Source organism: Sciurus carolinensis, chromosome 8, assembly GCF_902686445.1.
Source record: "Sciurus carolinensis chromosome 8, mSciCar1.2, whole genome shotgun sequence".
Lineage (NCBI taxonomy): Eukaryota > Metazoa > Chordata > Mammalia > Rodentia > Sciuridae > Sciurus > Sciurus carolinensis.
Genome location: NC_062220.1, coordinates 89,675,688 through 89,690,752, shown reverse-complemented (window position 1 = coordinate 89,690,752; position 15,065 = coordinate 89,675,688). Strand labels below are relative to the sequence as shown.

Genomic DNA, 15,065 nt, shown 5'->3' with positions numbered 1-15,065 from the left:
GATACTGTCCCAGATAGATCACCACAGTTAACCCTTCCACTCTCCTTGCTGAGGTGTATTCTCTCATTTGTTCATTAGTTGTTACTGCCAGGTTCAGGGCTATCGCTGGGGAAAGAAAGAAGGACCCACTCCAGACTTCAGGAAATTCATGGAAGCAAAGATGAGTTATTGAGTGTTGCTTATGATATTGAGGAACAATAGAGAAGAAGCAGCCAGACTCTGTTGGCTAAGGTTGGATGAAGGCAAGATGAGCAAGGACCCTGGGCTGCAGAATTGCAGAATTTCAGGGATTACTCCCTCTCAGGTACCCCCACCCCTGGCTGTAGCCAAGAACCTTGGGGGACAGCCTCCTTAAATTTGCATCCTAGATGCCTCACTTGCTCACCCTTATCCTGGTCCTAGTGACCTCTGTCTGGGACTCCATTTGGGAGTTCCAGTAGCCAGGGCCCATGTGAAGCTATCTGGTAGACCAGCAGAAAGGCATCTTAAAGTGAGAAAAAAGGCATCCGGAAAAAAGTTCTATAATACTATTCCTCTTCTCCCCCACTCATCTCCGAGCCTCAACAGCTTCCTTCCATCTGACAGCAGCTACTTCCCTTGCATGGGACATCTTCCTGCCCTGCACAACAGGACCCAGAACCAAGGGTGTGCAGATCTGGCAAGGACCCAGGTATGGTCAGAGGATGATCCTGAAGCTGCCAAGCTGATGTCTACAAATGGACAAGATTAGATCACTGACCCTTCCAAGGAAATGTGTGGATGCTCTCTTACCTCTGCACGTACTTTCTTGATCTCAAAGGAAATCTGAGTCATAGGAAGTCCATTTTCCCTAGAATATGCATCAGGCTAAAGATTTGATAGCCCTGGAACTGAAGGTACATGGGAGCTATCACGACCACACAGGGGTAGGGACCATCCCTCCCTTTCTGGAGGGCTGAGAGTGGCCTGTGATATGCAGGCAGTCAATTCTCTTGTTTAATCTCCCGTGCCTACTACAGAGAGGCAGGCATCTGGAGAAGAGGAATGAAGCTCTGCTGTGGATCAGGACATGTGCGTAGGGTAAAATGTGGCCCCAGGCTGAGAAGAGGGAAGATGAATGGGTGGAGCACCAGGCAAGGGTGGTATAGGGCACAGAAGAGAGGTCCCCAGAACAGGCTTAGAAGGTGAGGCTGCGCCCGGGCAGCCACCTGTTCCCATGGGATGGCCGGCAGGCAGGAGAGCAACAGGTATTGTGCGTATCTCAAGAGGCAACCGATTTTGAACCTCCATAGTCTGACATAAAGTCCAAATAATGCACAGAGACAAATTAAAATGGAAATTCTACCCATTACTTCTCCCATGGGGTACAGATGTTGTCAGACTCGAGATGCTCAGTAAAGGGAGCAGTCAATAAACCGCAAATGCCACATCCTCCACCTAAGCCTCTCCAGCTGGCGTACTCATTCCCCCTCCAGGATGCAGGCAGGCATGTGAGCTTGTGGCCCCTGCTTCTGATGGGGGGCGTCCTGGGAGGGACTGGAGACCCAGGCAGGTTTGGGATTCACTCAGCCCCCACCTACCCTATGCTTATGAAACCAGGCCTCCTGAGTGCTCCTGAATGAAATCACACAAGGGCAATCAGACTGTCCCGAGAGTCCTGACGACAGATGAGGATCTGCTGCCACCTACTGTCCTGTCTCCTGCAAAAAATCTGCCAGGTACCTCAATGTCAGGGGGACTAAATCCCTGGAATTGACTGTTGGTCAGGACAAAGGCAGAGGCACTGAAGCTTTGGAGCCAGGGCTGTTTCAAGCCTGCAGAGACTCCCAGCAGAACCAGTAACTCAATCTACCTCTGGGTCTGGGTCTGTGACCTAACCTGTCAGCAATTCATTGTCCAGTGTTACTGGTTCACAAGGAAGTCTTTTGCATCTAATACGAACTGTCCAAACCCAGGCCCTCCTGCCCTGTCAACAGTACCCCCTGGTCTTCCACTCCTCTGTGAAGGCCACTGTGCTAGTCAGCTGTTTATTGTTCTGACCAAAATGTCTGACAAGAACAACTTGGAGGAGGAAAAGTTTATTTTGGCTCACAGTTTCAGAGGTTCTGCCCAAGGTTGGCTGACTCCATTACTCTGGGCCTTAAGATGAGGCAGAAATCATGGTGGAAGAACCCCGTGGAGGATAGCTGCTCAGCTAATGTTGGTCAGGAAGCAGGGAGGGAGGAGAAGGGGAGAGGGCCACAGGAAATGTCCCAGTGACCCACCTACTTCAGCCACACCCCACCTGCCTACAGTTACTCCCCACTTAGTCCATTCAAACCAGGAAGGACCGATTAGGTTACAACTCTTTAGTCTAATCATTTTACCTCTTAGTACTCCTGCATTAACAAGAGCCTTTGGGGACACCTCATATCCAAACCATAACAGCTGCAATTTAGCACTCAATTCCACAGGGCTTCACTATGGGTCCTGGGCTTCTGGAGGCAGGGCACTGGCTCATCATTCAATATCCCCAGGGCCTGGCAGGGCTGAGACACCAAGAGGGACTCAAGAGACGCCTCCTGTCTGATTGACACAATGGGACATGACCCAGACACAAAGCCAGTGATGGGGAAAACACACCACTCTTGCAAACAGGGCTGCAGGTGTCATGACAGGAGAAGCTGGCCATTAAATTAAAAATGGCCTTTGTCCCAATCTCCCCCTCTGAAGTCTGTACCTCGTCTGTCCCTCGACTTCCTTCACCAGTACATCTCATGCACTACAAGTGACATCCGCCAGCAGACTTTGCCGCTTGTTTATTGTTCTTATAACACCTGGGGACTGGTGAGCATAGAAGAAACTATGAGAACAGAGGTGGAAGCCACCATTGTCCTGTCAAGACACCCTGGACATGGCGCACCCAAATGCTGTTGGTGTCAACTGCCAAGGGCTCAGAGCTGCACCCTTTTCCAGAGAATTACCCCTCCCCAAAATCACCTAGGAGGTTGCACACTGCCTTCCCCTGCCTCCCCCCCCACCCCAGGTTAGGCAGTGCAAAGTCAATGATTGACACAGGGGGACAGAAAAAAATCAGCCCCTTGCTTAAAAGTAGGAGCGACTCTGGCACAATTCATGCTCCATTCACATTGTCCCATAGGACTAGTTGAGTCCCCACATCCCTGCTGAGCTCCTTCCCGGCTCTGTTCCACTTGCCTCCATCCCTCCCACAAGAGGACATGCCTCTGAATGTACTCCCAGGACACTGATTTCCAAACCTGGCACATATTCCATCACCTGGAGGGCTTGTAAAACCTTGTGTAAAACATAGGTTTCTGATTTTGACCCCCAAAGTTCTTGCTTGGTTAGTCAGACAAGGCATGCCTTTAAAGTTCCCAGGACAGGTAGATACTCCAGGGCCAGGACTGACCACAGTCTGAGAGGTACTGTTCTTGGGGACCTGACCAAAGGCAGAAATTATCCAACGAGTGACAGGCAAAGAGGTCAGAGATGGCAGAACATAACCTTGCACTAATCAGCTGCCTCCCAGCTCAAAGTCCTGCAGCCAGGAGCACAGGTCACCAGGCCTCTGGCAATAGACTGCATGCTCTAGGCTGGGGAGATTCCAGGCTGCTGAGTCCTTTACTATGCAGCTATGGGAGCTCAGAGGCATCTGCAGTCTGGGAGGGACTCCAAAGTTACCAGGCCTGGTTGCATATGCTCATCTTGCACATGAAATGATGAAACCAGGATGCTTGGGACACAGAGGTTTAGCCTAGGCATGCCCAAGTTCATATGTAGAAAGTAGAGTCAGGGTGAACAAGATGAAGGAGCCCTTGTAGAGCCATGTACCCAATGTTTCATGTACAGACAAGAGCCCAGAGGCAGAGCTCCTATTAAGGTGGAATTCAACCTACAAGCAGGAAAAATAAGTCTGTGACTTCAGATCAAGGCATAGATTGCTTTCCTTGTCATCAAAGAAGAACCATGAGCAATCCTACTACCTGGAGCCATAGTAACAGCCCTTGTGTGAAGGACAGTCCCTTACCAGCTTCAGGAAGACCCCAAGGCCAAAAAGGAACCAGCCTGAATCAACAGCAGCAGCACTGCCTGGATCAAGAACCATGGGACAGCTCCCTGCTCACTGGCCTCAACAACAGAAGTCAGTCAACAAACACCACTGGACCAATAGCAAGCAGCATGGTGGACCAGAGGTGTGGGTTGTGACCCATGACCATGGCCTAAGCCTGTTTCTCCCACCTTTCTGGGGAAAAGCAACCTCCTTCCTGTAGCTATTGCTTCCTATTTAACACAGCACATCTAATCCATGGACAGATCCCAGAGTAGACGGGTAGATATAAAAGCTCTATCCTAAACCAGGTGCAGTGACACACGACTGTAATCCCAGAGGCCCAGGAGGCTAGGGCAGGAGGATCGCAAGTTCAAGGCCAGTCTGGGCAATTCAGTGAGACTCGATCTCAAAATAAAAACTAAAATAGGGCTGGGGATGTAGCTGAGTGGTAGAGCACCCTGGGTTCACTGTCCCAAAAGAAATCTGCATCCTAGTCCGTGTCTCACCACTTTGATTGCACTGCCCTGATTCCAGTCACATCAGCTCTCTGCGGGACTATGGCCTCCCATTCCAAAGGGATCCTATGGAAACAGGTTGAGTGACAGCATGCCTCTGCTCGACCTCCAGCGACCCCTGAGTGTGTCCTATAGTAAACACCAATCATGTTCCTGCCTCCAAGGCCCTTGACCATGAGCCCCGCTTCCTCTCTCGCTCCCTCACTCCAGCCTCAAGCAACCTGCTGCCCTGCAGGCCCTGCCCGCTCCTCCCCTTTGCTCCCAGGGATGCAAGGCTCATTCCCCGTTTTCCTTCTGGACTCCTCAGATGTCCCCTTCACTGAAAGCTTTTCCCTGGCTGCCCGGCCAGGGCTCCCTATCAGTCTTCCCTGATTTGTTTTTCTTCAGGAACTGAGGATCTGAAAGCAAGCCTACCCAAAACCAAGAGAGCTGTTCCATGAACAGGACACCACGCGTGGGTTGGTGGCAGCTGTGACGGAGGCTGTGATGAGCACAGGAAGAACCGTACACAAGCCGAAGCATTAACTGGAAAGTGGAAGCAGAGCTCGCAGAGGCCCGCTCTGCACCTGCGGGAGCCCCAGATGGTTTCCCCTCCTCTCTCTGGGGCTCTGTCCCCCACCCGCCAAATGAAGGGCATGGAGTCTCAGGACCTCTCCAGCCCTGCAAGTTAAGAATTTAAATAGATCCTAAAGGAGCATCTATTCCCTTCTGCTTTTTACAGCACTCAATTGAGAAATCTTGAAACAAAAATCCAACTACATTAAACCACGTACTCTATCAAATTTGAAGGCTGCATTCTGAAAAAATATCCACTTTCGCCTGAGATGAAATCCATTCATTCATACTTACAAAATTCACAACTACTCTGAGGTCTCTGGACCCACCACAGTGGCCCGTAGTCAGAATGTTGCCCTTGCCCACTCCTGCTGACCCTGGGGTCTCATGGCTATGGGTTTTTCTGCTTCCTTGCTCACATAGGGCCCAAATTTTTAAAAAGAGATAGATCAGACAGTCGAAGGAAAACACCTGGTAAAGGTCAAAGCCACAAAAACTCTTCTGGGAGTGGTAGAAAGGGAGACCCATAGGACAGAAGATGGACACTTTAAAAAACTGCACAGGCACACACAAGGAATTTTTTAATGCAGCAAGAAACAGTTACCCTCTGTAATAGGCAGAATAATGATCTCCTCCCCTAAAAGTGTCCCCATTCTAGTCCCAGAACTCCTGAACACCTAGATTGTATGGAAAGGGGATATTAATGCTGCAGGTGGAACTGAGGCTGCTGTCAACTGCCCTCAAGTTGGGGAGAGTAGCCTAGTTATCCAGGAGGCCCCAGTATCACCACAAGGGTCCTGAGCAATGGAAGAGGGAGGCAGAAGGGGGAGACCCGGAGGACAGCTGCCTGAGGAGAGCCAGTTAATAGATTCAACCCCACAGCCTCCAAAGGGAACACAGGCCTGTCAACACCCTGACCTCAATCTAGCAAGACCCATCTCAGACCTCTGCCCTCCAGAACTGTATGGTAACACATATGTGTTGTCTGCACGTCAAGTTTATGACAATGTGTTACACCAGCAATAGAAAAGTAACACGGCCCACATTTGCCTATGCCGTCAGGCTATTTGGTCCCCACTCCTAACTAACGACCCATGTGACCCTGGAGAGGTCCATGCCCCTCTCCAGGCCTCAGCACCCCCACCTGTACCATAAGTGGGTCCTAAGGTACCTGGCACAAGCCACTTGAGAAGGCACAGGTTTGCCCAGTGGCACTCACCCTGGACTGTTGCTGTTGCAGCCACCTCTGGGGGTTGCGTTCCCAAGGGAGGACAACACCCCTTTCAATTTCAGAGTGTAGGAGACTGAGTAAAAAGCCAGTGGTGGAAACAAAATCTGAAGCCCCATCTCAGTTGTCAGACGCCCAGCGTGACACATTTGGAGCTGGTCTGCAGGAAATGACCTTCTGAAGGAGTCCATGTGGCCAGCTGAAGGTCCAGACACTCACTCTAAGGGACTCTCAGACAAGGGCAGGCCAACAGGTTCAAAAGAGGACTACAGGCAATGTAAGTAGGGTCACCTGCAAACAACCTCTACCTTCCCACAGAGCCACTGAGGAACCAGCAGGCTAGGAACACCTGTGTCTGCAGACTTGCATGTAAAGAATTATCTCTCCATGCTCAAGATCCTACACCTAAGGTCTCTTGAGGGGCTACTCCAGGCCAGGGGTTTGAATGATAGCAAGATCCATAATGTGTAGAGGAAGGCCCTTGCCCACCACGCCACACGACTATGAGGGGCAGGGAGAAGCAAGGCGAGGGGGCCTCCAAGGCCAGGGCCAGGCCCCTGCAGCTCAACAGGATGGTGAGAGGAACCCAAGAAGGCAACCCTGACGAGGCAGTGACAAGAGACAGATGTCCCCAGCCACAACTCCCGGAGTGGAAGTCCAAGGGACATATTTTCTAGCATCTTTTGATATCAAAGGACACAGAAGAGAAACAGAAATCAAACCAGAAAATAGTCCCTTCAGCTCCTAAGGAATGAGAACCAGAGAGCCCAACTTCACAGATAGTCAAGTCTCCTAACATCTTAGCAGGGCACCTCCTCCATCACCTCCCCAACCTCCCCACTGGACAAGGCTCATACTCCCCCCACCCCTGCCCCTACAGGCCTTCTATGGCTGTCCTGAGCCTGATGCGAGGCCCACCCTGATGGAGGTAGCCACCTTCCCTCCAGCTTCCCCAGGGCAGCAAGATGCAGCAGGCGCCGTGTGTCCGAGCCAGCCCCGATGCCATCTCACTGTTATGACGGGGCACATCCCAGGAAACCCATCCGGGAATGAAAACACCGTAAGTCAAAACTGTATTTCATCCACCTAAACTACAGAGCATCGCAGCTCAGCAACCCAGTGCACCGCAGAGCGCCGGCTGTTTCCCCTTGTGATGGTACCCAGCATTCAGACAGACAGGATCCTACTGCATATTGCTAGACCAGGAAAAAAATCAATATTCGAAATTCCAAGTATAGTTTCTACTGAGTGCATATCACTTTTGTGCCATCATAAAGGCAAAAAAATTACAAGCGGAACCATGGTAAATCAGGGTACTTTCTTGTACTTTAGAAGAATTAAACATGCACATCTGTCTCACCTGCACGAGTTCCCAGGACCTGCTACACACTAGGACTCAGACCCAGGCTACCAAACTGGAGTGAATAAACAGCAGGGATAAAAGGGCACTGATGGGGTGGGGCTGGGATGACAGGGAGTGCAGATGTTTAGCAGGTGGGATTGCTTTGTCCCTGGTTTCAAATCCAGGGCGCTGGGTGTGGATATGCAGTATGTGCACTGCATAAAGATGCCTGGTTGAGGGATGAGAGCAAGCTCCACAGTCCACGCTCCCAAGCGAGCCTTGGATCTGCCTCCACCCAGAACTTTGTAAAGTTCCTTAAATTCTCTGCCTGAGTTTCCCCTTTCTGTAAAACGAAGATAATAATTGTTAGATTATTTCCAACTCCTGGAGCTTTCTGGGAGTTTGGCAAAAAGCTTTACGGATCTACCTGTCCTGGCTGTTTTCCTCCCCTTAACTCCACCCTAAGAGAGGAAGTCTGACTTATCTGATGGGTGAATTGGGTTAAAAATAAATAAAGGAGCTTCTAAGTTCAGCCCTTTCTCCTCTCGGGAGTGAGCTCCCCTTCCAGGGTGGGCCTCCCACCATGCAGCCGTGGGAGGGGACCAGCCCTGGCCTGTGACAGTGCAGGAGGCTGCCTCGCCCTGGGCCTGCCACCACTACTCTTCCTCTCTCAGCCTTCAGCAATCCCAAAGATTCTACACCTAGCCCCAGTCTCCCTAGATCCTTTGTTTATTGATTTACCTAGAACCCGGAAGGAGGAAAATAAACTATTTAATGCAACCCCCCCCCAAAAAAAAAAAACACAACAGCAATAACAATATCTTTCTTAAGATATTAAGATTATTATAAAGAGCAAATGAGAAAATAAAATGTACACATGCCCAGCATGATGCCTAGCAAATAGGGAATAAGTTTTGAAGAAGAAAAGAAGCTAGAGAGATGAATGCTGATTGAGCAACACAAAGGTCAATGCCCCTGGGCACACTCCACCTGAGATTGGCAGGGAGGAGCTTGGGAAAGCAGTTTCACCTACTCCCCTCTTCCTAGAAGGTGACGTTCACACCATCTCTCCAGGTTTCCTAATTGATCCAAGGTCACAGCAGAGCCTGTTTGCCAGCCCAGGTTGTCAGACTCCAGAGCCCCCATGCCATAACTCCTAGGTGCCCCATAAAGAGCAGGTACTCAGGAAATATATCTGATGATTCATGCAGAAGGCACAGAATAACTCTGGAAGCACGAATCACAAGCCAGCAAGATGTGTGAGCTGGAAGGATGCTTGGAAATTATCTACCCCATGACCAGATTTTACAGCCAGGGACACTGAAGCTCAGAAAGAAAACTCCAAACCAGGGTCAGTCAGAGAGTCCTGAACCAAGTGCAGACAGTTAAAGACAGAAGCCCTAGGCCTCCTGATGCCGCTGTCACTCACACTACTCATCCAGGTCACTCTCCTACACCGCTGCAACCTGAGAATGTGCCTACCTGTTTGGTTTAAGATGTTCTTTCCCTTTTCCAAGGCAAAATTGTTCTGGAATTTGAGGGCAAAACAAAACTCTTTGAGTGACATCAGAGGCAAGAAGATTTTTAACTCAGTATAAAGACCTTCTTTTTGGTACCAAGGGTTGAACCAGGGTTCTTAATCACTGAGTCATATCCCCAGCCCTTTTTATATTTTATTTGGAGCCAGGGTCTTGCTAAGTTGCTTAGGGCCTCGTTATGTTGTTGAGACTGGCTTTGAACTCCATTCTCCTGCCTCTGCCTCCCAAGTCGCTGGATTACAGGCATGTGCCACCACGCCCAACTTGAAGACTTTTCAACAGTCAGAATCATGCAACAAAAGTGCTGTAGGAACAGTAATTCCCCATCCTGAGGGTGTTCAAGCAGAAGCCGATCACTAGCTGAAGGCTGCAGAGAGGATTTTTACACAGGGAGAGAGGAGGCACCATTTATTCATGTGTTCCCCAGACTCTGGAGCCAGTTTCCTGGTTTCCAATGCTTGCTCTGTCTCTTCCTAAATGTATAAATAAACTTGGGCAAACACAGTCACTTCTCTGAACAAATTTCCTCTTCTGTAAAATGGGGGTTATAATAGTATTTCCCACATGGAACTAACTTATGAGAATTTAAAGAATAAATTTATGTAAAAGACTTATAACAGTGTTTTGTACAAAATAGGCCAATATCGAAGTTTCCTGATCTTCCTGCTGTCGCTGTGGTCAGGAGTCACAGTGGTAATATTAAGCAAGGACAGACTGAGCATCACTGAGGAACTGTTCTAAGAGCAGGGAATAAAAAGGTCCCTGCTTTCCTGACTCCTATAATCTATTGTGGGGGACAGAGTAGAAGAATCCCCGATGACATGAAAACAGTAAAACAGGATGGAGATGAGGGTCTGGAGGCCAGGACACTCAAAAGAACCCACTCTGAGTACAGACAAGAAGGGGATGGTCATGAGATGGTTGGGAGGAGGGCCTTCTCAGCAAGGGATCGAGGAGATTCTCCCTCCTGTCAGAACAAGACCGTGGTGTTGGGTCAACTGAAACAGAGAAAGAACAAGAACCCGAAGGCAGTTATGCTAACCCTAGAACAGGAGAGCAGAATGGGCCCCACCAAGATTCCTAGCTATAACCACAAGGCCAGGGCAATCAAAAGCGGGGGCATGTGGCTTCAGGAAGGAGGGCAGAGGAGGGGAGGGGAGGAAGACAAAAAGACCAGTGAAACAGACTAGAGGGCTCAGACACAGAGCTCAGTGAAGACGGAAGGTGGCCTCACAGTCCATGGGAAAGGATAGATTGTAGAACACACGGTGCTGGGAAACCGTCTTCATCGAGGAAAAATGAAAAAGGAAGCTTTTCATCCCATCAGATACAAAGGATTAAATACACAAAAGCAAAGGCTAGAACTACAAAGTTAATCGAAAAAGTATACAGGAGAATATCATTGAAATCTAAAATCTAGAAAGAACTTAATAATCTTCAAATATATAATTCCAATGCCAAATGAGAGATTTGGTTATGTCAAAATTAAAGATTTCTGTTCAATAAATGATGTGACAAAGTTATTAGACAAATAACAAAATGAGAGAAGATATTTTACAGAGTCTAGGACTAGCAAGAGATCACTACCTACCAAAAGGAAATTAAATGCTCTTAGAGGAAGGTAACGTTAACCAAAGCCTTTACAATTACACATAAGCAATGTTTGGAATTCAATCAAAAAGTTATCAGAAACACAAAGGAATAGGACAAAATTATCACAATGCAAAAGAAAAGTTGGCAATTACAGCAGACTCAGAGTTGACTCAGATATCAGAGTTACTAGGTAACTGGAATTTTAAGATAATAATATGCTCCTTAAAATAAAGGAGATGAGAAGTTTCAAAAAGGATGGAAATCTTTTTTAATAAAAATTCAAAAATGGAAAAATAAAATAACTGAAAATGTATTTGATAAGTTTAATGTCATATTAGACATTACAGAAGAGAAGAAACAGGAACTGGAAAGTAGAGCAAAAGAAACTGCTTGACAGAAGTACAGAGAGAAAGAAAAAAATGAGAAAAAAAAACAGGAAATAATATTAAAAAGTTAGAGAAAATAAACACAGTAAAATGATCTATTATATGTGTAACTAAAGTCCCAGGAGAAAAAAGAAAGGATGAAACAAAAACAGTATTTAAAATGCTAATAAACAATAATTTTTCAAAACTGATGTAAAATATCAACCCACAACTTCAGGAAGCTCTACCTATCCCAAGTGGAAACATGAAAGAAAACTACATCACTGTCAAACTGCTGAAAATCAAAGTAAGAAAAAGGAATTTTTTTAGAAGAAGCTGGAGACAGGAGAGTAGTCGGAAGTTTAAAAAAAAAAATGCATTACCTCTCAAAGAGCAATATAGCTGAACTGACTTACCAGCCTTAATGGTAAAAGTCTAAAAAGATGAAATGACATAAAATGCTAAAAAATAAATACCACCCATCTAGAATTCTTCAGCCATTAAAACTACCTTCAACAATAAAGGTAAAACAAAAACACTTTCAAACAAAAATTAGCTCAAAAAATGTAATACTAAGGAGAGTTTTTCAAGCAAAAGAAAAATGTAAACGTAATAACTATTCCAACTAAAATGTTTAAAAGCACACCAGATTAAAAACTTAAGTACACGGTGCTTTTGAAATAGGATATAAATATAGACTGTTCCACAAGGAAATCTCAACAGATATATCAAAGAATTGAAATGGTAAAGAATACATATATATCTCCAGAGTAGAAACAAGCTAGAAATAAAATACAAAAAGGTGACCAGAAAAATACCCACTAATGTTTAGAGTTAATCAACATATATATAAATAATCCCTGGCTCAAAGAAGAAATCACAATGGGAATGAGGACATATTTTAGCTAAATTACATGAATATATAACATATTAACTTGTGGGCTCTGTATACAAATCATTAGATAGAGGGAAATTTGTAGCCTTAAAATATATTAGGAAAGAAGAAAGTTGAGAATCAGTTATTAAAGATCCAAAACAATAAACTAGAAAATAATAACAAATTAAACTCAAAGAAAGTAGAATGAAGGAGATAATATTTTAAAACAGCCAAAATCAATGGAATAGAAAACAAACACATAAAGCAAAAGGTGGTTCTTTGAAAACATTATACAAGTGATAAACTCCTAGTAAGATTAGTCAAGAGAAAGAGGGAGAGAACACAAATTACACATGTCAGAAATGAAACACATCCTTGTGGAGCTTATATACTTTAAAGTAATAAGAACATATTGCAATTACATAATTTTACACCAATAAATTTAAAATATAGATAAAATTGTCAAATTCCTTGAAAAAAATATAATTTGCCCAAACTGACACAATAAGAAATAGAAAAATCAGAAACGTTCACTTGAATACATTATGTAAAACCTTGCAGAAGTCCTCTTTGGTATTGAAGGAAGCAGTAAGAGGAACTTTACACTAACTCTTCAAGAGAATAGAAAAGCAGCGACCACTGCTCACGTAACTCTGTGCCAGAATCCCAGAGGCAGGGGAGAAATCCGTTAGTCAATTTCCTTCCTGAACTTGTGCACAAAAACCCTACGAAGTATATGAATAAATCAAACCCAATGATAAAGGAAGAGATCATCATAACCAAGTGGGGTTTATTCCAGGAGTGTAAGATTGCCTTACAAAAAAAAAATCAATCAATGTAGGAATTATGCAGACTGTTGTGAAAAAATAAAAACGAATAGGACAAAAGCAATAAAAATAATGCCTGAAAGAAGCCTGATAGAATATGATTCATGGCTGTGTCTAGAAACACAAGCAACATCGCTCACCCAGGACAGTCACCTGTGTCACTGCACATTTGGGCACCATCTGCTGAAGGTTCTTCTGCTCTGGGAAGAGGTGAGAAGGACCATGGAGACCACCCCTGCCCTGAGGCTTCCCAGATGTGCAACCTCTGGGCTCCATTCCCTTCCTGGTTGACTGCAATCAACCCTGCCCTGCCTACTCCATAGGCTGGTAAGGATAAGAGGAGCCCCTGGAAGCCATCAGAGGCTGGGTGACACGTGAGATGTGGCACTTCTCCTTGAAAAGGCATCACCTTTGCGTGGCGTGCTCACCTGAGAAGCGGGGGCTGGCTGCTCTGCCGCTTGAAGGCTCTTTCCAGTCTCTCCTGGGTCACCCTGGAATACCCACCAGGCAGGTACAACTTCGTGGGCGACCTCTCCTCCTCCGTGGGGCCGTCCACTGCTGGGCTGTCCTCTGAAGAACCTCTTGGCCTGGCCCTGTCCTGCTGGGACAGTCCTGTGTGGGGAGGCTGGGGAGGGCTGCTAGGAGTGGCCTTGTGCTTTTCTGCAGACAGTTCACTCGGCGGGCCCCGGGGGCTCCTGGAGACTGAGTCTTTGCTGGAAGTTGGGTTGTTCTGTGGGGCTGCACAGGTTGGGGTGAGGGTGCAGAGCTCAGGCACCTTCCCACTCTCTTCCTCCTGGGAATGGGTCTTGCTGCTGGAGGCCAGAGATCGCCTCAGAGAGCGTTTCCGTAAAGGATCCTGAGGCAGGAAGGATAGAAGCACTTAGGGTTCCCTTCTAAAGGACCATTTGCCCATGATGGTCCCTCCCCCAGGAATGGCTGTTCCCATCACCCACTCCTTCTCTTAAAATCCTACCTATCTTTTGGACCCCACTCCTGCCATGATGCCCAGCCTGACCCACCCCACCTGCACAAACCCAGAGCACCTGGGCCTCCTCCACACCCCTGATGGGGACAGGTTGGGGGACAGGGAAAGCTGCCACTCTAGTTTCTAATTCCTGCATGCCCAACTACCTGCTGGGTCACCTGTGGCGGTTAATGAACTTCTCTGTCCCCCCTATTCTCACCTGTAACATAACCAGTCCTCAGTACACCACCTGCCATTTCTAAATCCCAAAACCTTGGAAAATGAAAGTTCCTTTTGGAATCCTGTGGCAAATGCTTTTCAACAGTTGTGAGGTTGCTTCTAGTCTTTTTTAAGTGTGACTCATAAGCTCAGCTGCAGAAAGACTTGTGTACTTGCTTATGGGATACTACTGCAAATCCTGCTACCAGCATTAGGTGGTTGTGGTCCAGGCATGGAGCTTCCTTGCCAAAATCAAAGAAGTCTTCAAAATCTCAAGATGCAGCAGGCCCACAAGCTTTGGGTGAGGGAAGTGGGGCCAGCGGTACTTACCTCCTGTGAGATCGTGGTGCAGATGAAATGAGGCTCTAGCATGGAGCCCCGTACACCGCAGTCAACAAGAGTTCACTGCTCCCTCATTTACCCCATTTCCATCTGGTGTCAACAAGCCCTAACAGGAGCTCAGGAGTGGCACAGGCCATTCTTCCCTCCCTTTTGAGCTCTCAGCTCAATAGTCAATACCTTACAAATGCTCAAGATATGCTTAGTTTTTGAAATGAAGAAATTCCAACAGAGTCAGCTGAAATGTCCTTGCTTCCCTATGGATGATTAACTAAGGAAATGGGAACTGCTATCATGAAGCATTGGGTGGATAGAGATAAATATAAAACTACGGGGCTTTTCCTTGATTTAGATTTTAGGACCTCGTGGCATTTCCAGAAATAATTCAGGGCCAAATGGCAGCCTGGGCTGGAATAAGGAGAGCTAATTTTGTAGCATTCTGACCTAGTGGAAATTACCAGACACTATAAACCTGCTCCAAAAGCTGCCCGGAGCATCCTCCCCTGCACAGAGTGAGACATTAGTCACCATTCCCAAGGAGACTCAAACTTCTGGCCTTTTATTTTACCCCTAAGTGCAGAACTGATGTAGGAGTAAAAAATGATGAAATACCTGGCACTCTTTGGCTCTGTTCTCTTGAGAAACCAATGAATATAGCCAAAGCACAAAACAC

The 15,065-nt window shown here is 46.8% G+C and overlaps 1 protein-coding gene across 2 annotated transcripts in view; it reads right to left on the bottom strand.

Annotated features, from left to right (window-relative positions):
* Positions 1-15,065, bottom strand: part of Mindy4 (MINDY lysine 48 deubiquitinase 4) — a 116,580-nt gene that overhangs the window by 77,591 nt on the left and 23,924 nt on the right. For both annotated transcript variants that reach the window (XM_047562067.1, XM_047562066.1), the window contains exon 5: positions 13,299-13,726. In XM_047562067.1, the coding sequence (XP_047418023.1) occupies positions 13,299-13,726 (428 nt within the window). The remainder of the gene's footprint in view (positions 1-13,298; positions 13,727-15,065) is intronic.